Source organism: Grampus griseus (assembly GCF_964374135.1).
Source record: "Grampus griseus genome assembly, chromosome: X".
NCBI classification, from domain to species: domain Eukaryota; kingdom Metazoa; phylum Chordata; class Mammalia; order Artiodactyla; family Delphinidae; genus Grampus; species Grampus griseus.
This window is the reverse complement of record NC_138999.1, coordinates 130,091,213-130,116,969: the sequence shown is the minus strand read 5'-3', so window position 1 is coordinate 130,116,969 and position 25,757 is coordinate 130,091,213. Positions and strand designations below refer to the sequence as shown.

Here is a 25,757-nt window from a genome sequence, read left to right as displayed (position 1 = left end):
CAAGACACTTTCCCTACTGATAAGGGTGGTCCCTGTGCCTGGACTCTGGCACCACAGGGTGGTTTAGGGGGCGCACCTGCTTTCCTCTGGGAATCGGGAAGTTTGGCACGTGCCGGGCAGCGACCAGCCCTCAATGAAACCCGGGGCGCTGAGTCTCGAGTGGGCTCCCTGGGTCTCCAGGGAGGCATCTGTCACTGCCGGAGAAGGGAGAGTGCTCGGCTGGCCCCTCATGGGAGGGAGAGGGGAAGCCGAAGGTGTGGGGTTCTCCACCCCCGACCCGCGTCTTCTGTCCTTGGGGGTGCTGGCGCATGCCCTGTCCCTGTCATCAACCTCAGCCGGGAGGGCACTGGAGTGCTTTCCTGCAGGTCACGGGGGTGCTCTTCCCCACTGCCCGGCAAATGCCCCCTCAGGAAATAATCCAAACTCCAGCAAAAGGTCAGAGAGGCCAGAAGTGCCGCTGGGACTCAGGTCCTGGACACCCAGTCCACAGCCCCGCCACACACCTGCCCCACGCCCGTGTGCTCCCATCCATCCTGTCACAGAGGAGCTCTCTGGAAGCCCCTGAATGGCCTCATTCTTCTCGGGCGCCCTGACACGGCCTCCAGGCTGGCTTTCCCTCCCTACTCACCTGCCCTCCAAAGCCTGCCGCTCCTTGGTGGCGGCCTCCAAGCGGCTCTGGCTCTCCTGCAGCTCCCCCAGCAAGGACGTCACCTGGGCTTTCACTGAGGCCTTGTCCTCGGCCATCTGCTGCATGAAAAAAAGCCACCTCCTGTCGGCGATGCTTCCCTACCAGCTGCTCACCCCTGGCAGCCCCAAGCCCCAGGGCAGCTGAAAGCACTGAGACGGGTCCCCCGAGGGCTCCCCTCGCACCCTCAGCACCCCTACTCATCTCACCTCTCACCTCTGGAAGCTTCTCCCCCCCAGCGAGGCAACTGAAGCGGTGGAAAGGGATCGAGTCCCATGAGCCCCCACTCCAAGCCCCTCCTCATCCCTGCAGATGGGGCAACAGGAGACCCAGGGACACGGGAGCACGGAGGTGCCTCGAGTCTCACGAGGCTGACAAGCAGGCCGCGAGGGCTGAGCCCAGCAGGAGTCTGTGTGCCTCCGTCATCAAACTGTCCAGATCCCGGTCCCCTGAGACCTCGGGCTGCTCAAGCCAAGGATGCAGCCCCGGTCTTCTGCATACCCGGCCCCTCCGCAGTAACCCCTCAGTAGGAACCAGCAGCCCTGTGCTCCCGGCCGCACACACGGCCCCACCCACCATCCTTCTCAAGGGCAGTCTCAGGGCCGCGTCTCCTCTCCAGCTATACGCGCACGATGATGACCTGCTCCGTCTCAAGGCTTTCAGTACCCTCCACGGACTGAGGGCTTCCAGATTCCTCCCTCCAGGACAGACTTCCCTCCGGCACCCCAGCTTAGCTACCCAACTGCCTGCCCAGCTTCTCCACATTGAGGCCCGGAGGCTGCAGTAAGCTTTCCCCAAAAGGACCACAAAGCAGGGGGCTTAAGACAACAGAAACGGATTGCCTCTAGAGGCCGGGAGTCCAAGAGTAAGGTGTCGGCGGGCCTGGTTCCTCCTGAGGGCCCTTGGCTGTAGCAGCCTCCATTGTCACGTGACCATCTTCCCTGGGTGTCTGTTTCTCTTCTTTGAAACATACCAGTCATTGGATTTAGGCCCATCCTAAGCCAGTGTGACCTCATCTGAACTTGATTACATCTGCAAACACCCCATTTCTAAATAAGGTCACATTCTGAGGTCCCAGGGGTTAGGATATGGGCATTTCTTTTGGGGGAACATAATTCAACCCATAACACCCCTACACTAGACAGGAATCCAGATAATGTCTCACACTAGCACAGCACCTTCCCACGGGTCCGGTCACACTCAGGATCAAAGCCCAAATCCTTCACTGGCTTACTAATCCCACATGATTAGCCCCACCATGACTCTGCCCTCCTCAGCCCCTATCCACTCTGCCCCAGCCATGTTTGCCTCTTCGGTCTTCCCTGAACATCACAGACATGCTCCTGCCTAAGGACCTTTGCACATGCTTTCTCCACCTCTAAAACAGTCTTTCCCCAGATACCCACATGTATTCCAGTCCTGACTAGATGGCACCCCGGTGAGGCCTTCCCCATCTAGTCCATCCTCCAGTTAGCGGCACAAAACCTTGGAGTCTTCTCTACCTCTCACAGCTCACATCGGATCCACCAGGAAATCCTGTCAAAATGTTTCTTAGAATCTATTTGATGACACTAAGCAGGTAACGGTAACTACTTTAGGTGTGATGGTGGTATTGTTCTTATGTTTCTTAGAGATGCACACTGAAATATTGACAGACAAAATTATGAGGTGTCTGGAATTTGGTTCAAAATAATGGGGGAACTCCTAGGTATCTACCTGAAAGAAGTGAAAACCCACGTCCACACAGCAGCATTACTCCTAACAGCCAGAGTGGAAACGACCCAAATGTCCATCAAATGACGACTGGATAAACAAAACGCAGTCTCTCCATGCACTGGAATATCATCCAGACAGACTACAGCGTGGATGGACCTCAAAACACATGATGCTGGGGCTTCCCTGGTGACGCAGTGCTTAGGACTCTGAGGTCCAATGCAGGCGGCCCAGGTTCCATCCCTGGTCAGGGAACTAGATCCCACAGGCATGTTGCAAGTAAGAATTCGCATGTCAATAGGGAGGGTGGGAGGGAGGGAGACCCAAGAGGGAGGAGATATGGGGTTATATGTATATGTATAGCTGATTCACTTTGTTATAAAGCAGAAACTAACACACCACTGTAAAGCAATTATACTCCAATAAAGATGTTAAAAAAATTTAAAAAAGAATTCGCATGCCATGACTAAGGAGCCCACCTGCCACAACTAAGACCTGGTGCAACCAAATAAATAAATAAGTAAATATTACTTTAAAAAAAAAAAAAAGTGATGCTGAGTGAAAGCAGCCAGACATGAGAGCCACACGGTGGATCCTACTCACAGGAGACGCCCAGAGCAGGCAAACACAGACAGGAAGGTGAGCATGTGCCCGGGGCTGGGCAGTGACTGCTCGTGGGGACGGGCTTTCTCCTTGGGATGATGACAATGTTTTGGAAGCAGATGGAGGTGGCGGTTGGACAACTCTGTGACTATACTAAAAACTACTGAATTCTACACTTTCAAGGGGTGAATTTCATGGTATGTTGAGTTTTATCCTGGAAGAGCTGTTGGAAAAAACTCCAGCCTGTGGCTCTACCACTTTCTCCAGGGACGGGCACTCAGCTATGCCCAGGTTTTTGCTGGGGTCACCGTCTTATCCCCATCACCTGTTGTCCATGTGCAGGAGTTTCTCTTACGTATACCAGGGGTGCAACTGATGAGTTGGGGGTGACCTAAATTTTCAACTTGAAGAGAAAAATGCCAAATAGTTTTTCAAAGCAGTGGCACTGGGGCTTCCCTGGTGGTGCAGTGGTTGAGAGTCCGCCTGCCGGTGCAGAGGACACGGGTTCGTGCCCCGGTCCGGGAGGGTCCCACATGCCGCGGAGCGGCTGGGCCCGTGAGCCGTGGCCGCTGAGTCTGCGCGTCCAGAGCCTGTGCTCCGCAACGGGAGAGGCCGCAACAGTGAGAGGCCTGCGTACCGAAAAAAAAAAAAAAAGCAGTGGCACCAACTGATGCTGCCACCAGCAACATGAAGCCATGGCCCCTCCAATACCCGCTACTGTCAGGCTTGACAGCTAGAAATAGGGCTTTGGCAGTGGCTCTGATCGCTACCGTGAAGCCAGCATCCCATCACGTGAGCACGGGGCAGGCAGATGCTCTGAAGGCATCCTGAGAACAGCAGCCTTCTCCTTCTCACTTCTGCGCCGAGTACACCAGTTCAGGATTGTAGTGGCTTTACCGATGGCCCCAAAGTGACATGGCCACGGCCTAACCCCCAGTACCTGTAAATGGGACCTGATTTAGAGACAGGGTCTCTCCAGATGTGACCAACTTAAGATGAGATCGTATTGGAGGAGGGTGGGCCCCTGATCCAGTGACTGCTGAGAACTACAAAAGACTCGGACACTCGAGCAAACTCTAGAGTGGCTTCTTGCAGCCTAAGGTCACGACCCTAGGCCGGCCCAGCCCCCTTTTGAGTTCCTGTCTGAGAAAAGAGGGCTGGCAAAAGAATGTACTGTTTGCTCCAGCCAACACCTGACCTAGACCCCCACCATCCTCAGAGCCTTTCCTAAGAGGGCTCCCAACATGTGAATCCTTCCTCTGTCCCTTTGAGACAACCCAGGAGTCTTTCTTGGGGACCTGAGAGCCATTCCTCTGAAACGAAATCCTCAGGAAGGATAGGGCCTCGGTCTGCGTGTGTCTGCGTGGGATGGAATCCTAACTTCCAGAACTGACTCCCGGGGTGGACGCTGCTGACCTCACCGCACTGACACTGACCCACCCCGCGTGGGTTTTCACTTGAGCCCCTGCTCGCTGCCCCCACCTCACTCTCCCTTCAAATCGCCAGCAATTCTGTGCCCATCAGAAGGGTGCGCAGCACCTTCCCCTGCTGTTGGTAGTTACCAAACAAAACCTGTTTTTACCCCTTTACCTAATGGCCGGCTGAGCTGCTCTTTGACACCAGTGTCTTCATAAGAGGAGGAGAGATGCCCAGACATGCGGGGAGAAGGCCCCATGACAGTGTGTTTGCAAACCAAGGGACGCCAAGTCCTGCCAGCCAGCACCCGAGGCTGGGAGAGAGGCCTTGGCCAGATCCTGCCCTCATCTTGATCTTGGACTTCCAGCCTCCAGAACTAGGAGACAATACGTTTCTGTGGCTTAAAACTATCCAGTTTGTGGTACTTTGTCACAGCAGCTCCAGGAACCTAACACACCTCCCCAAGGGCCCCCACCAGGCAGTCTACACCACCAGGGTGATTTGGGGCGGGGCCCCAGGCCACATGTATCACCTTGACCTGCGGGGCGCAGAGACCCGGGAACTCAGGTCAGTCACGTGGGTGCCCCAGGCCTCCAGGACCAACCCCCACTCAAGTCCCCAGACCGCACCATTCACGGGAGCTTCCCTGGCGGTGGTACCCGTGCGTGCCATCACACGTGGCCCAGCCTCTCCTGGACCCGCCCTCTGTTCCTTTTATCTTTGCTGATTTCAACCTGCATCCCTCCTGGGTGACTAAGCCTAACGCCATGACCACGAGGACAATGGCTTTTCCCAACTCCAGGAGCCCCCCCCACGACCCCGAGCACAGTCCCTGCGGGTCCGGGGCGGGCAGCAGTGGCCCGCTACCTGCTGGCATGTCTTGAGGCGCTCCACCTCCTGCAGGGCCTGCTCCCTCTGCCGGTGCAGCTCCCGCTTCTCCAGGCTCAGCCTCTCCACCAGGTCCCGGGCCTCCTGGAACTTCTGCATGAGGAAGGCCTTCTCCTCCCTCTGGCTGCCCTGGAAACGCTGCAGCTCCTCACAGCGTTCCCGCAGCATCTGGTTGCTCTGGCGGATGGCATCTGCAGAGGTGGCAGGGGGCAGGTGAGCCTGGTGGCCGCGGCCTCCACCACCCCGCGGCCTCTCCCACCCTGACAGCTTCCAAACACTCCCTTCACTTCGCCAAGCGCTTTCGAAGTCAACTACGCAAATGACGTGCCCCCAGTGTCTCCAAGATATTAACCACGTCAGCTTCACTTGAAAGCATGTGTCCGGGAGTTCCCTGGTGGCCTAGTGGTTAGGATTCCAGGCTTTCGCTGTCAGGGAGTGGGTTCAATCCCTGGTTGGGGAACTGAGATCCCACCGGCCGCACATGGCAGCCAAAAAAAAAGAAAAAAGCACGTGTCAAATGCCACTTTCTTTGCAAGTGACTCTGGAACTCATCTGCCCTCTGCGTGGGTCAGAGGTGGGCCGCCCTGGGGCCCTGGGTCACTGCCTTCGGGATCAGACTCGGGGGCACAGCCACCAGAACAAACTTGCCCGTGGCACTGCTGGCCACAGACCAGGGGGGGTGGTGAGAAGCCTTGGAGCAGGCCACTTAGCCACCTCTCTGAGCCTCACCATCCTCATGTCCATGTTCAACGGGGACAAGCACACCCATCTCACAGGATGAGGAAAGGTGAACAAAAAAGCAGCCCAAGTGCCTGGTTTTCAAGACAACCTCAAGAACCAGTCCATCCTCCTTTCCCCGGGCAGTCAGCAGGGCCTAAGGAAAGGACAGCCACACACCTGGGGACACCCCAGGCAGCAGAAATCCGTTGGGAGTGACAGAACTGATCCGTGGCATGCAAAGGTTCTAGCCACCACAGAGCTGGACAAGAGGGGGCAGGCAGTAGCTTCAGGCCCCCCTCTGGTCAAAACCCCCAACGAGCTAACTGGTGCCTACTGATGGAACATTCTTTCGCCGGAACCACAGTGGCTCCTGAGCCTGGCTCCAAAGCCACCTTGTGCGCCCCACTGTCCCCTGCCTCAGGTTCCTCACCAGCCTCCACCAAGGCTCAGCTCAGCTCACACGCAACTTCTGTTTTTAACTGAGGTACAATTCACAGAACACCAAATTCACCACTTGAACTATTTTAAAGTATCCGGTCACTCAGTGGCTATAGTATACTCACCAAGCTGTGCGCCCATCACCTCTGCCTAGCTCCAGAGCATTTCCATCTTCCAAAAGAAACCTCATACCCACTGGCAGTCACTCCCCTCTGGCCCCAGACACTGGCGCCCACTCATGCTTCTCACTGGACTCGCCACATCAATGGACTCCTACACCAGGTAGAAACGACTTCTACCATGAAGCTTACCCACAAATACTCCAAACAAATCCTACGTCCTCCCTCCTGCCCCCTCCTCCATGGACACAATCACAAGCATCACAGGGGCAGACACCTCGGGCCCCAGGGGTTTGGACCAGGGCCTGATACACTGCAGCCGTATAAGCAGAAACGTGCAGAGCCCGAGCTCCCTGGGGGGCAGCTGGGGGTCCATGGTGCCTGTCTGGCCAGCCCGAGTCCCCTTTGCCAGAGCGCTGTCCTGGGGATGAGCAGAGACTACGCACATAGCTATGGAGGGTGAGCTGTCTCCCCGCCCCTCAGCCCGGCTGCCAGCTCTATGTGGCCCCAACACAGTAGGACATCTGATGACATCTGGGGATACTGATGGTTGTCTTAACTGAAGGGGTGCTATTGGCACCTCGTGGGTAGAGGCCAGGGACGCTGCTCAACACGCCACAGTGCCCAGAACAACCTCTAGATGTCTGAGCGCTGAGGGGGAGGACCCTGTCCTCAAGCAGGTAGGTCCCAGCCCTCTGTGCGTGAATCAGGGCTGTCTCCAAAGCAGGCCAGCGCTCCAAAAGACCAAGCAGCCCCTAAGTGGCCGGCTGACCTTTCCATCCTGCAAGAGAAGGCGACTCATCTTCACAGAAAAAGAGACACATATTCTGGGCACAAGTTTGGTCCCTGCCTGCAGGGCCTCAGCCAGCACCAGTCTCCGAGGCCTACAGGGCACGTGACTCATCAGCACAGGGCCCCGCGTGACATCCCATCACACCAGAGGATGCACTGTCCAGCAGAGGGGTCGGGGAGTGGTCCCATGACTGTGGCCTCCACTGCTTATGTCACATGCCAACCTGCCCACCAGCTTGGACAGTGGATGGCTGAGTGAAAATAACCAAGGCCCTGTCCTCTGGGATATGGTGTACACAAAGGCTGCGACCTTTCTAAGCCCTGAGTTGCCAACAGGAACCAGGATGAAGCAAAAGTGGCCATGTGCCCCATCACTCCCCGTGACCCACCCGGGGAGTCTGTGCCGCCCATCTCCACCTGCAGCTCTGGGCTCGGCAGTGTAGAAGGTCCTCACAGCACAAAACACAAGAGTCTCACTGAGTGAGAAGCAGGGGTGCCGCCTGGGCACCTGGGGCTACCGTACCCAAGGAGCGGCGCGCCAGACGAGGAGCCCCCGGGGCACGACCACCAGGGGGGAGGGCTGTCTCACGCGAAGCAGGCAGGAGTGGGTCACACCCCAGGGCAGCCACACCAGGTGAGGGCGCGATGAGACGGCCCCTGGGGCCTGGAGAAGCTGCCCCCGATGCAGGCGAGCACATGGACAGTGAGTGAGCGGGGGCTGTGATGGCGATGGGGAGGGGGCGGCCCGGAAGGTACTCGAACCCGGCCACCTGGGGGGTGGGTGCTGCTGGAGGACAGCCCTCAGCTCCGGTATCTTCGAGGAGCGGCCCGCCGGGCTCATGCCCCGCCCACAGAGCCTGAACGCCCCTTTTCCAAAGCAGCCCACTGGTCCTTCTCAGGGAGGCCACGCCCATTCCCAGAGCGGACCACAGCCCCTTTCCGGAGCAGGTCACGCCCCCTCCCCAGGATAGCCACGCCCCTCCCGGAATAACCTCGCTCCTTCCCAGGATAGCCTCGCCCCTTCCCACGAGAGCCAGTGCTTAATGACTGATCAGTACGGAGACACAGGGGGCCTGGCCGCGTTGGCCCAAGTGGGACAACGCAGAAGGGTCTTTCCCGCTCCAGAGCTCCTTGTAGGGCTGGCCTGCACTGCGGCCCAGCTTCTCCCTCCGCCCTCCCCTGCTTCTTCACTGCCCTGCCCTTCCCCCCCCCCAGTGTTACTCCTAAGAGAACTCTAAATAAACGTCCTGCATGCCACTCTGTATCTCAAAGTCCAATTCCAGGGAATCCCACCTGAAACAAAGAGGAAGCGTGGCTGAGCTTCAGTCTCTAACTGGCCCACCCCAGTCCCAGTCAAGGCAGAGGGGCAGGTGAGTGCGATAATCCTTCCCCCAGCAGTGCCGGGTCCCCGGACATTTTACTCCACACACCCGCTGTCTCCCTCACCTCGGAGCTCTTGATTCTCCTCCAGACAGCGCTGGAAGGTCTCAGGAGCAGCCTGCTCTGAAGGCAGGTGGAGCATGGCTGGCTTCCCCAGAGAAGACTCTTCACCCAGCACGTCCTGGTCCCCTGCCGGGCCGCCGCTAGGCTGCACCATCTCACACAGTGGACTCTTCCAAGGGGGCCTGCTCATCCAACACGTCAGGGTCTGAAACAGAGAGCCAGCAGAGGCATCACGTGAGGAGGCCTACGCAGAATTCTCCCACCCTGCAGGCCGGGGAGGAGTTCGGGCGCCACACTTTAAGCAGAATGACGAGCACTGTGCCAAGCAGAAAAGGCTGCTAAGAGGTGGCACATACTCCCATTCCAAAGGGAGGCACAGGCATTTATGTGGCGCTTGGAAAGGTCACGGTTCAGCACTGGTTGTAAACTGTGCCTAGCACTATCTCCAGGCTGTAACCTGAGGAACTTCACCAGAGAGGAGAAATCACGGAGATTATTTTTGGAGGGAGGTGCCAGTGTGCCGGGAATCCTACCCCGACACCTACACCTCCAAGCACGAGTAGAGGGTGCTGGCCCCTCACCTAGTGTACTGAGTGGAATGATGGCCCCCAATAAGGTATGTCCACGCCCTGACCCCCAGAACCTGTGACTGTGACCTGACTTGGCAAAAGGGTCTTTGCAGATGTAATAAAGTTAAGGATCTGGAGATGAGATCATCCTGGATGAGAGTGGCCCTAAATCCAATGGCAGGGTCCTTATAAGACACAGAAGAGCAGAGATACAGACGCAGAGCAGAAGCCACGTGAAGATGGAGGCAGAGATGGGAGGGATGTGGCCACAAGCCAAGCGGCACCTGGAGCCCCCAGAAGCTGGAAGAGGCAGGAAGAACCCTCCCCTGGAACCTCCAAAGGAAGCACGGCCCTGCCAACACCTTGATCGCAGGCTTCTGGTCTCCAGAGCTGGGAGAGGATAAATTTCTGTTGTTTTCAGCCCCCTGGCTTGTGGAAATCTCCCACAGCAGCCCTAGGAAGTCCAGACACCAAGTAAGAGGGGCTTCACTCAGAGCCTGATGAGTGTTCCCTGGACCTGAGGGGCCGAGGTGGACATCTAGCATCTGATGTGTACTGAAGCATCTGAAAGTGGGAGCTGGGCTCACAGCCGAAGAGAAAGTGGCAGACACAGGCTGAGCTGTTTGCGTTCTCTTGTGAACTAGAGTATAGAGAGGGAGGCTATGCTGGACAGCAGCAGCCTGGAGCCCTTTTAAGTCCTGACCAAGAAGACTGACTACATGGAGGAGGAGGCCAATCCCAACAGAAGTTTCCAGGAGTAGGGCCTGAGCTTCAGCCAGAGACTCAAACACCAAGTGAGCCTGGACGTTTCACTATTACTGATACTTACCTGAACACCCTCCTGACCCACCAGCAGTATCTGACGGATCGCTGGTCCCTGATTCCAGAACAGCCCACTCTCCTGGTTCTCCTTCTGCCTCACGGGCTGCCCCTGCTCTGGCTCTTTCACTGGACCATCCTCGTCAGCCCAGCCCTTCACATGGCGGTGCCCAGGGCTCTGTTCTGGGATCTTTTCTCTAACTCCAGTCACTCCAATACTAATTCCATCCAGACTCAAAGCTGTAACCCTCATCTTAATGCTGATGATACCCCAAATCAGAACTCCTTCCTGAACTCCAAACTAACACATCAAACTCCACATCTCCACTTGGGTATCTAGTCATCCTCTCAAAACTAATGTCTCGGGCTTCCCTGGTGGCGCAGTGGTTGGGAGTCCGCCTGCCGATGCAGGGGACGCAGGTTCGTGCCCTGGTCCGGGAAGATCCCACGTGCCGCGGCGCGGCTGGGCCCGTGAGCCATGGCCGCTGAGCCTGCGCGTCCGGAGCCTGTGCTCCGCAACGGGAGAGGCCACAACAGTAAGAGGCCCGCGTACTGCAAAAAAAAAAAACAAAAAACTAACGTCTCTAAAACTGCACTCCTGACAGTTCCCAGAAGCCAGCTCACCCACGGCCTTCCTTATTAGCAGCTGGTGGCAAATCCATCCTCCAGTTAGCGGGACAAAACCTAGGAGTCCTTCTTGAGTCCTCTCTGCCGCTCACAGCTCACGTCAGATCCATCAGGAAATCCTGTCAAAATGTATCTTAGAATTTATTTGATGATGCTAAGCAAATAATGGTAACTATTTTAGGTGTGATAGTGGTATTGTGGTTATGTTTCTTTCAAAGTCATTTCTTAGAGATGCACACTGAAATATTTGTGGACGAAATTACACTGTCTGGAATTTGGTTCAAAATAATGGGGGAACTCCTAGGTATCTACCTGAAAGAAATGAAAACCTGTGTCCACACAGGGATGTTCACAGCAGCATTACTCCTAACAGCCAAAGAGTGGAAATGACCGAAGTGTCCATCAGCTGATGAATAAACAAAATCTAGTACGTTCCCACGCTACAACATTATGCTAAGAGAAAGAAACAAGTCACAAAAGACCCATATTATATGATTCCATTCATGTGAAATGTCCAGAACAGGCAAATACATAGAGACTAGTGGATGCTTAGAGCTGGGGTAGATGGGGTGATGGGGGTGATGGCTAAAGTTTATGGGATTTCTTTTTGGAGTGACGAAAATGTTCTGGAATTAATGGTGATGGTTGTGCAAGTCTGTGAATATACCAGCAAACTGTACACTTTAAATGGGTGAATTGTAAGGTATGTGAATTATATGTCAATAAAGCTATTTTTGAAAATAATAGAATACTGTGAGGGGTATAAATTAAACAAAAGTAGCCACGAGTTGGTAACTGTTGAAGCTGGGAAGTGGATACATTGGATTTACCAGACTATTCTTTCTACTTTTGAACATCTTTGAAATTTTACATAATAAAATGATCAGAGCAGCATCGTCTCTCACCTGGATTACTACAATAACCTCCTAACAGGTCACCCTGCTCCTACCCTTGCCCCCTGCAGTCTGTTCTCCCCACCGCGCCAATCAGCGAACAATCAGCTGAACAATCAGCCTAAAAGGTGACTCTGATCACATTCCTCTTCTACTCGGATCCCTACCATGGTGTCTCATTGCCCATCGCGTAAAACTCAAAGACCCTACAACCCGCCTACAAGGCCGTGCACTATCTGGTCCCCCATGGCTTCCACTCTAAGTACTCTCCCCTCGCTCACTCTACTCCAGATATAGTGGCCGCCTTAATGAGTTCCTCGAACATGCCAGGATGGCCCATTCATCCTCAAGTCACAGAAAGGATATGAGGTCCGGGAGACAGTCACCTTTTGCAAAAGGAGCAAAATGAGGCACATGAGTTAAGATACTTAGCTGCCAAGTTATATTTGAGGCCTTTTTAAAGAACTTAACCTCAAATGCAGTCAAGTTTGATGAACAGAAAATGTCTCCGAACTAGAAGAGTCATTCACAAACTAGGGGTGTGGTCAGACTCCGTCGTGGTGGAGGAAGAAGAGGCAGGAACAGTCCCGCTCGCCGCTAAAGTAACCTGAGTCCTAAATCGGCTGGGCTCGGCCCCTGGTCTAGAAGCTGGCGGCAGAACCTGGCTGGGGCCCAACAGGAGGGGGAAGCCTGGTCGTCCGGGGGGGGGGTCTCGGAGGCAGCGGAACACCCACCGATGGTACCCTGTCTTCGGAAAAGAGGACCACACCTGTCAGCAGAGTCGGTCCGACGTGAGAAAGGCGGGAGTGGCGGGCCCCGAGCGCTCCTCGGGCCCCGATGCTCCGAGAAAGCCTGGGTTCCGCGGTAGCCCTTCCCTTCTCCCGCTGCCAAATTCCCACTTCCGGCTTCCGGTGTCGTAACTGGGATCCGGAAGTAAAACACTCAGGCCCCGACCCCGGCCGGCCGGGGAGAGGTGTGAGGGAGGCTGCCTCAGACCGAAACCCGAGCCCGGCAGCTTCGGCTGGCCCTCAGGACGTTCCCCAGTAATATGCGTCGCGACCCGCATTCCCCCTTGTCTCTCCGTCGGCTGCATCCAGCCTCGGGGCGCTTGGCCGCCCCGCCCCCGTTAGGGGAGGAGCCACGACGAGGCTATCATCTAATAGGGCCGGTTTGACCTGATCCGGCGACCGGTCCAGCGAGGGGACGGGGCTGCTGAAGGCCCCGCCCACAAACAAGGTCGAGGGGCGTGACCACGCGGCCGGCGGAAGTGGAGCCCTTCGCGAGGGCGCGGGACCTCCCAGGGCACGCGAGAAAGCCGGACTATAGGGGCGGGGTCGGGCCGGGGATGGGCACGCGGGCGAGCAGCAGAGAGCAGCACGCGGACTCTCGAAGCATCGGGGACACGGTACAACGGCGGCGGGTAAAGGAAGCAGCTCGTAGCCCGGCGGCCAGCGCAGGTGCTCAAAGGGCAGGGTGGGCCAGGGCTGGGCCCTCGCACAGGGTCCGCTGGGGGGGGGGGGGGGGGGGGGGCGGCCTGGAATGCGCGCGCACCTGCCCGCCCCTTGGCCCTCCCCGCCCCTCGAGGGAGGGGCCTGCAGAGGCCCCACCCGCGCGTCTCGCCTGAGGCTGGTCAGCTCAGACCAGGTGCCCGCCCCCGCCGGTTAAATGGGCCGGCGGGGAGTAGCCCCCGGAAACTGCCGGGAACTCCGGGGCTGCGAGCGCGACGGGTGGCAGCGTCGAAGCACAGGTAACTGAGTGGGCGGTCGCGGCGCTGCGAGGCACTTTGATTTCCCATACTTGGGAACGGGGCAAAATCGAGAGGGTCTTAGCCGATCTTACAGTCCCCTACATCCCCGCCCCCCCGCCACACTGGACACGGGGCTTGCCGGTGTCTCGCAGCGTGGCAGGAGGAGGGCTGGAGCTACACTCCATCAGCTGCACAATCTAGCATGCTCCAGCTCATTGTGGAGTTTCCGCCTGAACCCCGGGTGAGATAGTCTTAAGCAGGTCGTACAATGCTACAGCAGGGTTTTATTCAGTCCCCCAGAGCGGAGGCCCTAGAAGGAATTCATTAATGCTTTGGGTAATTTGGTAACATACACCATGAAAGAAGGTTGCCCAGAGAGTATGGCCAGAGCCCAGGGCCAGCAGTTTCTAACCTCCCAAACGTCCTGCTCCCCAGCCATTCACAGTGAGTGGTTTCAATAATCAGGCACCAGCTGGGTGAGAGCCCAAAGGACCCCTCCAGAAAGGGGCCAGCTTCTCAATGCTCTTCTGTTCTCCTGCCTTGTTAACCAGTTTTTCTTCTACCAGAGAGCATCATGGCAGGGCAGGTGGCTCTGAGCCGGACCCAGGTGTGCGGGATCCTGCGGGAAGAGCTGTACCAGGGCGATGCCTTCCATCAGGCTGATACGCATATCTTTATCATCATGGGTGCATCGGTGAGTCTCCCCCAGGCCCCACATCGTAGAATCAGCAGACTTAGAGCGTGACGTTGCTTCAGTTCCCTTCCCTTTAGGTACCTGGGCTTTCCCAACTGATTGTCGTCGGGTCCCTCGGGCTCTGCTCGGTTGGGCTCTCGCTGTTGCCCTTGCTCATGTGCCACTCCTCCTGCCACCACCCAGTATACACACACCGCGAGGCATTTCTGAAGTCCGTGTGCAGCCATTGACTGTAGACCTATGTCCTGGAGCTGGGAGGTCCTTAGAGACTGTCTGGTTGGACTTCCTCCTCCACAGGGAAAACTGATATGCAAACAGGGGAAGCGATTCATTCTGGGAGTATGTTTTCCAAACCTGTTTCTGACTTGACAGATGTCACACAGTTAGATCCAGAGGTAGGATTCGAGGCTGGGTCTCTGCCTTATCTCTCTACTGTCAAGTTCCCTGAGGAAAAACACTCAACCTTTCTTGAAATACCATCTCTTTGCCCCAGCTTCCAAGGCCTGCTGAGGAACTGAGACCAGCCCCATTGTCTAGCCAGTGGAACTGCCACTTTTCTCTGATCAGAAAGGCCAAAGAGTAGAAGCAAAGTCAGAAGTAAAGCATGCTGACCATACGTGATGAGGGTGGGGGAACAGGAGAGGGAGGGTGGGTCCTCAGAGAGCCATGACCCCTGACGGAAGCACTCTCCCCACGTGCCGTGTGGAAACAAGATCTACCCAGTGGTAAGACATGAGCAGGGGCTGGGGGGCTGTCAAGGTTTCATCTCAAAGTGAAAGTGGTCTTTTTTCTCTTTTCACTTTTCACCGTGGACTTGACCAAGAATCTGCTACCCATGATATGAGCATCTTTGCTGGTAACTTATTATATAAACCTCAAGCGAGAGTTCTACCCAAACTAGTCAGCTCTTGATGGAGCAGACATTGTCTCTCTGTGACTTCCACACCACTGTCCCCTCAGCTCTGGAGGAACTCAGTTCTTCGTTCATGTGTCGTAACACGCCACCGTGCTTTGCAGAGCCTGCCTCCTGCCAGTTTTGTGATTCTCTTCAGAACTTGGAAAAGCGAGCCAGAATGCAGGGCTCTGCCAGTGGGAGGGAAGGAAGGTCACCCCAAACACTGTCCCCTGACCCCCTGTCACCCAGGACTGGGGGGTGCCCAGGAGGAGCACACGGAGCAGACCTGGCCCCCACCCTGGCCCCGGCCTCATCCCCTTAGAGGAGCCAGAAACCTTAACACCTGGGACCTTGTCTAAGAAATAGGTTGGGGGAGACAGTAACTCAGGATTATTTTTCCTCCTTCCCCCCGTCCCCCCCCCGCCCCGTCCCCATACCGGCCTGTCACAGGATGCTCCAACAGAGGGTCCCAGGCCTCAGTAAATGGCATATGACCCCAGGCCCTCAACACTTAGATACCTCATTGAGAGCATCCAAGTTTGCTCTGTGGCCTGGGGCAGGTGTGTTTCCTTCTCTGAACCTCATTGTCTCCACTTAATAACTGAGGTCTTTTGAAACAAGTGTGGAGGGCCCTGGGGCTCTGCTGAGCTGATTCTGTGACTCCACTGCCTTCATGTGGGATGGGCTTGGGCTTAGGCAACTTTGTTTCTTTGCCAACAGTAGGGTTCCCCTTTGCTCTCCTCTGCTGTGGGAGCAATAACCAGAGGCTTCTAGAGCAGAAGTGGGAAGTGCCGCTCCAGCAGGGTGGAGTGGGGGAGGAGGAGGGTCCTTGAGGAAGAGCCCTTGTGTATTTCTCCCTCCTCCTGTTCCAGGTGCGGGGGGGTGTCCCTGCAAGGGCAGCACCTAGAAGAGCTCCCACCTAGCCCAGCTGGGAGGCTTCCTCCCTCCTCCCTCCCCCCTCCCCCCTCCCTCCCCCTCCTCGTGGGAACTGTGCTGGGGGCCGGAACCCAAGGTGAGTGCATGTGACAGCAGACACTGCCAGGCCTTCATGTTCCCAGGGCCATGGAACAGAGCCTTCCTCTCAGAAGGACGAGCGGACGCAGAGCCCCTGGAGCAGGCTGGGCTGCGGGGCCGTCCTCTGCCCCCTCTCCTCCCTGGGCCACTTACCCAACCGTCGCCCGCATGCCCAGCTTCCTTCCTGGGCGTGTCCTGAGGCTGGCTTGTGGTCTTACCGATGGGCTTTCAGCCACTCTCTTCTCCCTGCTCTGAGACCACTATCTCCCTTCTCAGGACTCCCACCCTCAGCTGGGAAGGGAGTGGAGGTACTTACTGTCCCAGTCCAGAGAGCTCTGGAATGAAAGAGCTCAGTTTCTCCTCATAGACCAGCATTGGGAGAGGAACCTGGGGCCCGGCAGATCACATGTGTCCTCTCCCAGGCCGGAGCCGCTTTCCCCCCACAGTGGATGGAGAGAGCAATCGGGGCGAGAGAAAGAGAACAGGACTGGGAGCCCCCTCGGGCAAGATTGGCTCACTGCATGGTCCTCAGCACGTCCCTCGCCTCTCTGGGCCTCGGTTTCCCCACCTGGACCACGAGGGCCGTGGGCTCGATCGGTGCTCAGGTCCCATCCCAGTGATGGGCCTGTGCACGGCATGATCTGGCAGCCTCAGCCCTCCCTCTCCTCAGGGTGTTTCTGGGCTGCCTCCCCTCTTAGGGCGATAAGATTCTTGCTGTGTCATGATGACTCTGGCACTCCCCCAAAGGCCTGATGATTCATGAGCCCCAGGGAGTAGGAGTGAGGCCCTTTTGTTGGTTTTGCAGCCCAGCCTGCCTCAGCAGCCCCAGGGTCTCACCCCAGTGGCTGGGATCCAGCTGGGCCCCAGCAGAGCTGCGCTGCACCCCAGGACCTGGGCGATCCTTGACCCGGGTGGCCCTAGTGGGACAGGGATAGCCCACCCCTTCCTGGCCTCCAGCTGGCAGCCGGCCTCTGCATTCTCTGCCGCGCCCCTCCACCCTAAAAGCCTCCGAGACCGAGACCGAGGGTTTATAAAACTGGAGACTGAGGTCAGACCTGGGCGGTGACAGGCAGGTGGCGGCCCACGGCCCTTTGCTGACAGCTGGAAATTTGAATCAGGTACTGCTTCTCCTGCTACATCACCATGTGTCCCCAGGCACGTCCCTCCCTGCTGTGGTCCTCGGGAGCCCCATCGTCGCCCCCACCATGTGCAGCATGCTCTCTTCCCACAGCGGTCCTGGCAGAGGAGCCCAGCCCAGGCTGGTGGGGAGGGTGGGCCTCCCCGGGCCCCTGCCCCCCACTGTCCTGGGTCCTACCTCGTCTTCCCGTCGGGTGAGTCGGAGCCCAACAGGCCACTGGTTGCAGGGCTGAGCTGAACAAGGCGAGCAGGTTCTATTGCTAGTTAATCCCAAAGGGACCAGTGAGAGCAGTGGGGTGTGGGGCGCCGTGAGTCAGGCAGGACGGCCCGGCGGGCAGCCTGCTGGAATTTGATCGGAAGCAAACATTCCACTTGGCCAGGAAGGCGGGAGGTGGCTGTGGGCCGTGGTGCTGGTCGTTTCTCCCGGCCAGTCCCCGACAAGCCCGGGAGGAGACGGGGCCCACCGAGCCCCGGGGACCAGAGTGGAGTCTCCCACCGGCCCGGTCCCAGTGATGGAGAAGCAGGAAGCAGGCGCCGATGGGCCCTGGGAGGAGGGGGCCGCAGCTGGGGGCTACTGGGCTCGGGGGCAGCTCGAGGCCCCGGCTGGGGGTCGGAGCCGGACCTTGATGCACTGCTGTCTCCCGTGGAAGATGGCAGGCACGTGGGGGATCAGTTCTGAGCAGTTGGCAAGACATGGGCAGGGGCAGCAGCATGGGGAACGCTGGCTTGGGAACCGCCCACTTCGGGCAGTCGGGGTCCCAGTGGAGCCTGGAGGTGGTGACCTGGGGTGGAACAGACACCTGGGCTTGTCTGCATGCAGAGGTCGGCTCAGCCCGGGAGTTGGAGGCTGAAGCCAAGGACAGGAGGAACGCGAACGTTTGAGTCTCATAAGTGGTCCGCCCCGACCTCCACCACCACCCAGGAGCCCCCCAAGTGCCTTCCTAACTGCCTGTCTAGGGGGCAGGGATTTTAATCAGGTTGGAATTGCTTCGCTTCTGGTCACGCGGCTTCCGTTCTGCAGTGGTTCATAGAACCCGTCCAGTGGTTACGTGGCTCCTAAGGTCATTTTGCCGCGAAGATTTGGGTCCTTATCTCTGGAGGTGGTTTTCCTGCCCAGGGTGAGTCCAGCGCCTCCGCCCAGCGGCCCTCCCTGATTACAGGGCGGGCGCATGAAAGGGTGGCCTGCTGTGCCCCGCAGGCTTCCTCTGCCCCCCACCCCACCCCCCCAGCCATGCCCTCGCTGGAAGCCTCTTCCACCTGAGTGGAGAATTCCTTTGTCAGGTCACCAAATTAACGCATGTTGCCGTGGCCACGGCGACTGAACTGGAGTGGAGAGAAGGGACTTTTCAGTGACATTTTAGTGAGTCTTCTGTCACTTTCGTGGGATGACCATATTGTTGCCCACAGTTACTGTGTGTTCATACCCTTGCTCTTACTTTGGAAAGTTTCACGCGCACACAAGTCAACAGCTAAGCGCTCAGGCTACCCGGGCCCCACCCTCTGCTCGGTTATTATTCTTTTCAGTCTTTTTATTTTTAGGTAAAACTTGTACACGTTGAAAGGCACCCATTTTCACTGTAAAGGTGCACACACCTTTATTAGCAAAGAGGATGTTCCCACCTCCCCAGGAAGGCCTTGGGCGGTGGTCCACCTCCTGCTCTGGAACACCGCGGCTGCCACTTCCATCACCGTGCAATCATTTTGCCTTTTCTAAAGCTTCACTTAAATGAGCTCAGGGTATTTAGTCTTGTGTCTGGGGCTGGGGCTTAGCATTATGATTTTGAGATTCACATGTGCTGGGTGGGTCACTGGCTCATCCCTTTTTTGTTTGTTTTTGTTTTGGCCTCCTGCACAGCTTGCAGGATCTTAGTTCCCCGACCAGGGATCGAACCCAGGCCCCCTGAAGTGGAAGCAGGAGCCCTAACCCTAACCACTGGCCCGCCAGGGAACCCCTCGGCTCACCCCTCGATGCTGCCTGTCCATCCCCTGTTGATGGATTTGAGCCTTTGGGTGGATTCATCTTCTTTTTTTTTCTTTTTTTCTATTCACCTTCTTAGTAGTGTATTATGGTGAACAGGAGTTTCTAATTTTGCTGAAACCTTCATTTATCCGTCTTTCTGATTACTGCTTTCTGTGTCCTAAGAAATCTGTTTCTACTCCCATCTGTTGATTTTTTAAAATCTATCAGCCTTGCTAAAATCTCATTAATTGTAATAATTTGCCTGTAGCTTGCTTTGAGGTGGTTTTCTTTTAACGGACAGACTGTCAGCTACAAAGAGGGCCAGCGTGGCTCTTCGTTTCCCGTCCTCACGTCTTGTCTGCTCTCCACCTGCCGCTGTCAGGGCTTCTGGTGGGGCATTGAATAAACAGCCAATGGCAGGCGCTCTTTTCTTGCTCCTGGCTGTTTAAAGGGGATTATTTCAACATTTCCCCACAATATATGATGTTTGTGAGAGTTTTTATAGGTGCTGTTTATCAAGATAAGGAAGTTCCCTTTTATTCCTAGTTTGGTAAGAGGTCCTATTGTGATAGATGTTGATGTCTGGAACACTTTATCTACATGTGGTGAGTTTAGCAAGGTTGCTAGATTGAAAAATCAAAAGGAGTAGACAGATTTCTTACAGCTTTTTTTCCTTTAATCTGTTAATGTGGTGAATTTCAGTGATTTTTTTTTTTTTTTTTTTTTTTTTGCTTTTCAGCATCAAACCAACCTTTCGTTTGCAGGATGACCCCAACTTGATTCTGACATATTCCATTTTTGACGTTGCATGATTGGGTTTGCTGGTATCTTCTGCAGAAATTTTGCATCTGTATCTGCGTACATGGGCGAGATGGGCTTGGGGCCTCCTGTGTGCATTTCTCAGAGGTTCCAGCCGCAGGGTTCTGGGGCCCCATCACATGGCTCAGCAGGTGCTTCCCAGGCAGGCTTTGCCTCAGACTGGTGTTCTCTCTTCCTGGGAGACCCGCTGGCAGAGCTTTCTGTGCCAGGATCAGGGCCAGGCTTGTCTCGTTGGGAAGGCTGTGGCTGCAATCCTGTCTCCTTTATAACCATTGCCTGGTCAGGTCCCTTGCTCCGTTTTGGTATATTGGATTTTTCTAGAAATGTGTCCATTTCATGTAAGTTGTCAGACATGCAGTAAGGTTGTTCATAAACCTCTCTTCTGTCTTTCCCATCGGTAGTTTTGTCCCACTGCACTCCTAATTCTTGGTGCCTGTTTAAAAAGCAGTCTTGGGACTTCCCTGGTGGCGCAGTGTTTAAGAATCCACCTGCCAGTGCAGGGGACACGGTTTGAGCCCTGGTCCGGGAAGATCCCACATGCCTCAGAGCAACTAAGCCCTTGCGCCACAGCTACTGAGCCCGTGAGCCACAACTACTGAAGCCTGTGCTCCACAACAAGAGAAGCCACCACAATGAGAAGCCCACGCACAGCAACCAAGAGTAGCCCCCACTCGCTGCAACTAGAGAAAGCCCACGCACAGCAACAAAGACCCAACGCAGCCAATAATTAATTAATTAATTATTTTAAAAAACCAGTCTTGCCAGAAGGCTGTCTGTTTCGATTAGTCTTTTTCAAGCACCAACTTTCGGCTTTTTGATCTTTTCTTTAGGTTTGTTTTCCATTTTATTCATTTTTATTTTTCATTGTTCTCTGCCTTGTAATTTGTTTGGGTTTAAAATTCTGCTGTCCTTTTTCTAACTTCTTCAATTGAATTCTGAGCTCAGCAGCTTCCAGCCGTTCTTTTTTGCTAACCTAAGCATTTAAGGTCATGTCTCATTTGATGTGTGCTACTTCCATTGCCATTCGGTTCCAGGGAATTTAGGGTTTTCTTTAGCCCATGAGCTGTTTAGAAGCGGGCATCTTGTGTTGGCTTTGGTTCTGCCTGCTCGACCAGAGACTGGGGTCTGTGGATCGTGGAACCAGCGGGTTGGTGGTTGCCTCCTGGCCAGCACGAGGTCTCTTTGCCTCGAAGTGCCCCCGGCAGTGTGCGAGCACTGTCGGGTCAGGGTCAAGGGCTAGGCTGGGCTCTAGTTCAAGCTGCTCAGGCTGTACACAGGGGCAGGACAAGGATACCCGGGTGTCCTGGGGGGAGATGATCTAGGGCATGTCCTCAGCTCCTAACCATGCCTGTTTTCTCTGCCACAGGGTGACCTGGCCAAGAAGAAGATCTACCCCACCATCTGGTAAGCTTGTTCCCCCACTGCTCACTGCCCCCCACGGTCCTCTTGCCCTCGCCCTCGCCACAGCTGTGCTCTGCCCTCAGGTGGCTGTTCCGGGATGGCCTTTTGCCCGAAGACACCTACATCGTGGGCTATGCCCGCTCCCGCCTCACAGTGGCTGACATCCGCAAGCAGAGCGAGCCCTTCTTCAAAGTGAGTGGCTTCTGGGGTCTCCATACGTGCCACACCCGCCTCCCATCGCAGATGCCCTTCCTCCCTCCCCCCAGGCCCAGCCTTTCGCCCCTGTGCCGGGGCCACTTCCTCCCTAGCGATCCTCAGCCTGGCACTCCTCCCCACCTGCTCCCACTGCTTCCTTGATGCCAGCCTGAGACCCCTGTTTCCCAGCCCCCTCTGACTTGGGCTCACCAGTTCCTCCCCACTGTACCCTGTGGCCCCTCCACCATGGAAATGCTGCAAGCCTGACTTTTCTCAACATACCATACTTTGGTGGAATGACTTTGGAGAGAGATCTGTCTCCCAGGTCAAAGTTTCCTGAACTCTGGCTTCCGTCTTAGGTCACGCGGCCCCCGCCCCCATGGGTGTGCAAAGCCGACGAGATGGGAGTGAGCCCAGTGCAGGGCTAGGATGGCTGACTTCTCAGGAAGCCCACCCTGCCTATGGGATCAGGGAGGGAGGGAGGGGCCGGTCCGACATCCTTGTGTCCGTATTTTCTAGGCTGCCCCGGAGGAGAAGCCCAAACTGGAGGAGTTCTTTGCCCGCAACTCCTACGTGGCTGGCCAGTACAACGATGCAGCCTCCTATGAGCGCCTCAACAGCCACATGAACGCTCTCCACCAGGGGCCACAGGCCAACCGCCTCTTCTACCTGGCCCTGCCCCCCACTGTCTATGAGGCTGTCACCAAGAACATCCATGAAACCTGCATGAGCCAGACGTAAGACTGCTGTTTCACCCTCCCTTCCTGCCTCCTGGGCCGACCGATCTAGGGAGTCTGAAAAAGATAGATGTCCCGTGTTTGTTCTTGCCATGAATTACCTCTCCAAAGAAGGCAATAGGAGTAAGAGTAGTTCTCTAACAGCCTTTACTGAAAATGCTACCACCCGTGTTTACCTTCCAAATCCCCCGTATGAAATCCCGTTGTCCCTGGCAGCAGTCCCGCCTAGCACCACAAGGTGGCAGTGTTGCTCCACGAAACTCTTGCTGCCGGTCGCTTACTCTAGCTTTCGGCGTTTCTCAGGGTCCCTTCGACCACCACCAGAGGGCGGCGTTGGTCCACGGGAACCCTGCTGTCTGTGCCGCAGCAGCTCAGCGCTCTGTCGTTTTTCCAAAGCCACGGCCATGTCGGTTTCACTTTGTCTCACATTAACTCTCCGTGAGGAATAAGGGATCTTTCTCCACATTAAAACCCATGGAGGTGGCTCTGCTTTTGGCATCCCCTCCCCGTTTTCTCACTAGGTCGGGGCCCAGGAGGGAGCAGAGCCAGCCAGTGGCGCTCCTTCCAGCCACCAGCCAGTCAGCTTTGAGCGTGGCGCTGAGGGCTAGGAAGGAGAGGAGGTGTTCTCCGTGCCGAGGCCGGGGGAGGGCCGGCCCGGCAGAGCTTTGCTGGCTCATCTCACTGCGGAGCGGCGGCAGGGAGGCTCTGCCCTCACTCCCTGGGGAAGGGGCTTTGGAGGGGGATGAGGGGCTCAGCCCTGGTCCCCAGGGAGGGTGTGGGAGTGACGCAGCTCTGGCCTCCCACAGAGGCTGGAATCGCATCATCGTGGAGAAGCCCTTCGGGAGGGACCTAGAGAGCTCCAACCGGCTGTCCAACCACATCGCCTCCCTGTTCCGCGAGGACCAGATCTACCGCATCGACCACTACCTGGGCAAGGAGATGGTCCAGAACCTTATGGTGCTGAGGTGCGACCGGGGCCAGGACTGGGCGCTGGGGGGCCCTGCTGCTGCCCCCTCGGACGCCCACCAGCCTTCACCCTGCCCCTCCTGCAGGTTTGCCAACAGGATCTTCGGCCCCATCTGGAACCGGGACAACATCGCCTGCGTCATTCTCACCTTCAAAGAGCCCTTTGGCACTGAGGGTCGTGGGGGCTACTTCGATGAATTTGGGATCATCCGGTGAGAGCCTGGTTCCCCTTCCTGGGAGATCGGGGGGGCGGGCATCCCGCCACCCTGCAGGGTCGCCTCTTCCTGTTTTGGCAGCAGGAGTGTCTGAGCAGTCAGGAATGGTCACGGTCTTCTTCCTTTGCCTTAAGGGGACCTGGCAGACACGGGGGATCAGGAAACAAGCCCAGTTTAAGGCCCTGAGCCCCCAGAACCTGGCCAACAAGGAGAGGCCTTAGCTCACTGTCCGTTCCTTCCTCCCACCAGGGATGTGATGCAGAACCACCTCCTGCAGATGCTGTGTCTGGTGGCCATGGAGAAGCCCGCCTCCACCCACTCGGATGACGTCCGCGATGAGAAGGTGGGTGGAGCTGTGCCCTCCCAGGCCCCTCCCCCTTCTGCAGCAACCAGCCCTGAGCCCGAGGTGTCTTGTCCCAGAACTGACCTTCTAGGCCTCAGCTTCTCCTTCAGAAACAGTGAGGGTGGGCTGAGGTGGCCCCAGAGGGCCCTTGCATGACGGAGCCTCCTGACTATCTGGGCCACTCACCCGTCCAGGAAGGCCACCCCTCGGAGTCACATGGTTCCTGGCACCTGCTGTCCTTGTTACCCAAGGGGCCCCTCTCCCTGGCTCTTCTCCAGGTCAAGGTGTTGAAATGTATCTCAGAGGTGCAGGCGAGCAACGTGGTCCTGGGCCAGTATGTGGGGAACCCCAACGGAGAGGGAGAGGCCACAAAAGGGTACCTGGATGACCCCACAGTGCCCCGGGGGTCCACCACAGCCACCTTTGCGGCCGTCGTCCTCTACGTGGAGAACGAGCGGTGGGATGGTAGGTGATGCCGCTGGGCCCGCGGTGGTGGGACCTGGCCCCCTCATCCACCCGAACAGCCCCCCAAGGCTGGCCTTGTCCCCCCAGGGGTGCCCTTCATCCTGCGCTGTGGCAAAGCCCTGAACGAGCGCAAGGCCGAGGTGCGCCTGCAGTTCTGCGACGTGGCCGGGGACATCTTCCGACAGCAGTGCAAGCGCAATGAGCTGGTGATCCGCGTGCAGCCCAATGAGGCCGTGTACACCAAGATGATGACCAAGAAGCCTGGCATGTTCTTCAACCCCGAGGAGTCGGAGCTGGACCTGACCTACGGCAACAGATACAAGGTGGGTGCCCACCTGTGGGGAGGGGGTGGCGTCCAGGGCTCCAAGGGGCGCGCGCTTCGGTGACTCCCTCCCGCCTGTCCGCTGGCAGAACGTGAAGCTCCCCGACGCCTACGAGCGCCTCATCCTGGACGTCTTCTGTGGGAGCCAGATGCACTTCGTGCGCAGGTGAGGGGTGGCCCCTCCCCCCCTTCCCCACCTCCTTCCCTCTGGGCCGCCACCCACCCCATCGCCGCCCCCTGTCCCCTCAGTGACGAGCTGCGGGAGGCCTGGCGGATCTTCACTCCTCTGCTGCACCAGATCGAACTCGAGAAGGCCCAGCCCATCCCCTACGTCTACGGCAGGTGCGGGGGCCGGGCAGGGGGAGGTGATGGGGGTGATGGGGGAGGGGGACTCTGGGGCTCAGGGTTTCCTCACCTCTCCCCCCACCTGTCCCCCTCCCAGCCGTGGCCCTGTGGAAGCGGACGAGCTGATGAAGAGAGTGGGCTTCCAGTACGAGGGCACCTACAAGTGGGTGAACCCGCACAAGCTCTGACCCTGTGCCGGGCCCACCCCCGCCCCGCCTCTCCGTGCTCCCCCGCCGCCACCACCCCCTCCCCGCCCCCGCCTGACCCACCTCGGGAGGACCCGCCTCTGGAGGACTCGGGACCACAGCCCTTAGCCTCACATTCCCGCCCGGGCTCGGGCCACGCCACCCGCCCCTGGGCCCAGTCTCATTCCTCTGCCACCCAGCACTGTGACCATCCCCACCCGAGCCAGCCTCTGTCCCCCAGACTGAGCCCTCCTGGAGGAAGGAGAAGGAGGGCTGCAGTTGTGGGCAGCAGGGGGGCAAGGTCCTCGGAGCGCAGGGGAAGGGGGCAGGCGCGGCCCAGTCTCAGCGCCACTTGACATTCCTGGTTCCCCACTGGAAGGGACCTCTGTGCTGGAAGGGCCCAGCAGCGCACCTGTGTCGGGCCTCCCGAGTGGCCTTCTGCCCCCCACAGCTCCCGCGGCCACCCTAACTCAGCACTCCACGGCCGCCCCATCTCACCCCGCCCTCAGGTGGTGCCCTCGCCACCAGAAAAGCAGAAGCGGCAGGTGGGATGCCCCGGCTCAGTCCCCTGCCATTAAATCCGCAGACAGGC

At 57.2% G+C, this 25,757-nt stretch overlaps 2 protein-coding genes across 5 annotated transcripts in view; one reads left to right on the top strand and one right to left on the bottom strand.

Annotated features, from left to right (window-relative positions):
* Positions 1–17,481, bottom strand: part of IKBKG (inhibitor of nuclear factor kappa B kinase regulatory subunit gamma) — a 22,559-nt gene extending 5,078 nt beyond the window's left edge. The window contains exons 1-4 of one of the 3 annotated variants that reach the window (XM_082680646.1): positions 17,391–17,481; positions 8,821–9,022; positions 5,285–5,496; positions 629–747 (exon numbers count right to left, since the gene is read on the bottom strand). In XM_082680646.1, the coding sequence (XP_082536772.1) occupies positions 629–747; positions 5,285–5,496; positions 8,821–9,007 (518 nt within the window). In that variant the 5' untranslated portion in view covers positions 9,008–9,022; positions 17,391–17,481. Of the gene's footprint in view, positions 1–628; positions 748–5,284; positions 5,497–8,820; positions 9,023–12,459; positions 12,609–17,390 lie in introns of those variants that run through there. The other 2 variants (XM_082680645.1, XM_082680644.1) reach the window with 2 other exon arrangements.
* G6PD (glucose-6-phosphate dehydrogenase) lies at positions 12,774–25,757 on the top strand. 2 transcript variants are annotated; one of them, XM_082680642.1, is made up of 13 exons: positions 12,774–13,182; positions 14,039–14,166; positions 21,358–21,395; positions 21,476–21,584; positions 22,107–22,324; positions 23,131–23,289; positions 23,377–23,502; positions 23,755–23,848; positions 24,127–24,313; positions 24,401–24,636; positions 24,725–24,801; positions 24,885–24,977; positions 25,078–25,757. In XM_082680642.1, exons 1-13 carry the CDS (start codon positions 13,071–13,073, stop codon positions 25,166–25,168), a joined length of 1,668 nt encoding a protein of 555 aa, XP_082536768.1. In that variant the 5' UTR covers positions 12,774–13,070; the 3' UTR covers positions 25,169–25,757. The 2 variants fall into 2 exon arrangements, with proteins under 2 accessions (XP_082536768.1, XP_082536769.1); XM_082680643.1 differs by lacking the exon at positions 12,774–13,182 and adding an exon at positions 13,354–13,472.

What these genes read in the sequence shown, in the direction of transcription:
- G6PD (XM_082680642.1), top strand. Translation starts at nt 13,071, where the DNA reads ATGGGCACGCGGGCGAGCAGCAGAGAGCAGCACGCGGACTCTCGAAGC. An exon ending in GAAACCTGCATGAGCCAGAC is followed by an intron (nt 22,325 to 23,130) that starts GTAAGACTGCTG and finishes GGCCTCCCACAG; the next exon opens with AGGCTGGAATCGCATCATCG. An exon ending in CCTACGGCAACAGATACAAG is followed by an intron (nt 24,637 to 24,724) that starts GTGGGTGCCCAC and finishes GTCCGCTGGCAG; the next exon opens with AACGTGAAGCTCCCCGACGC.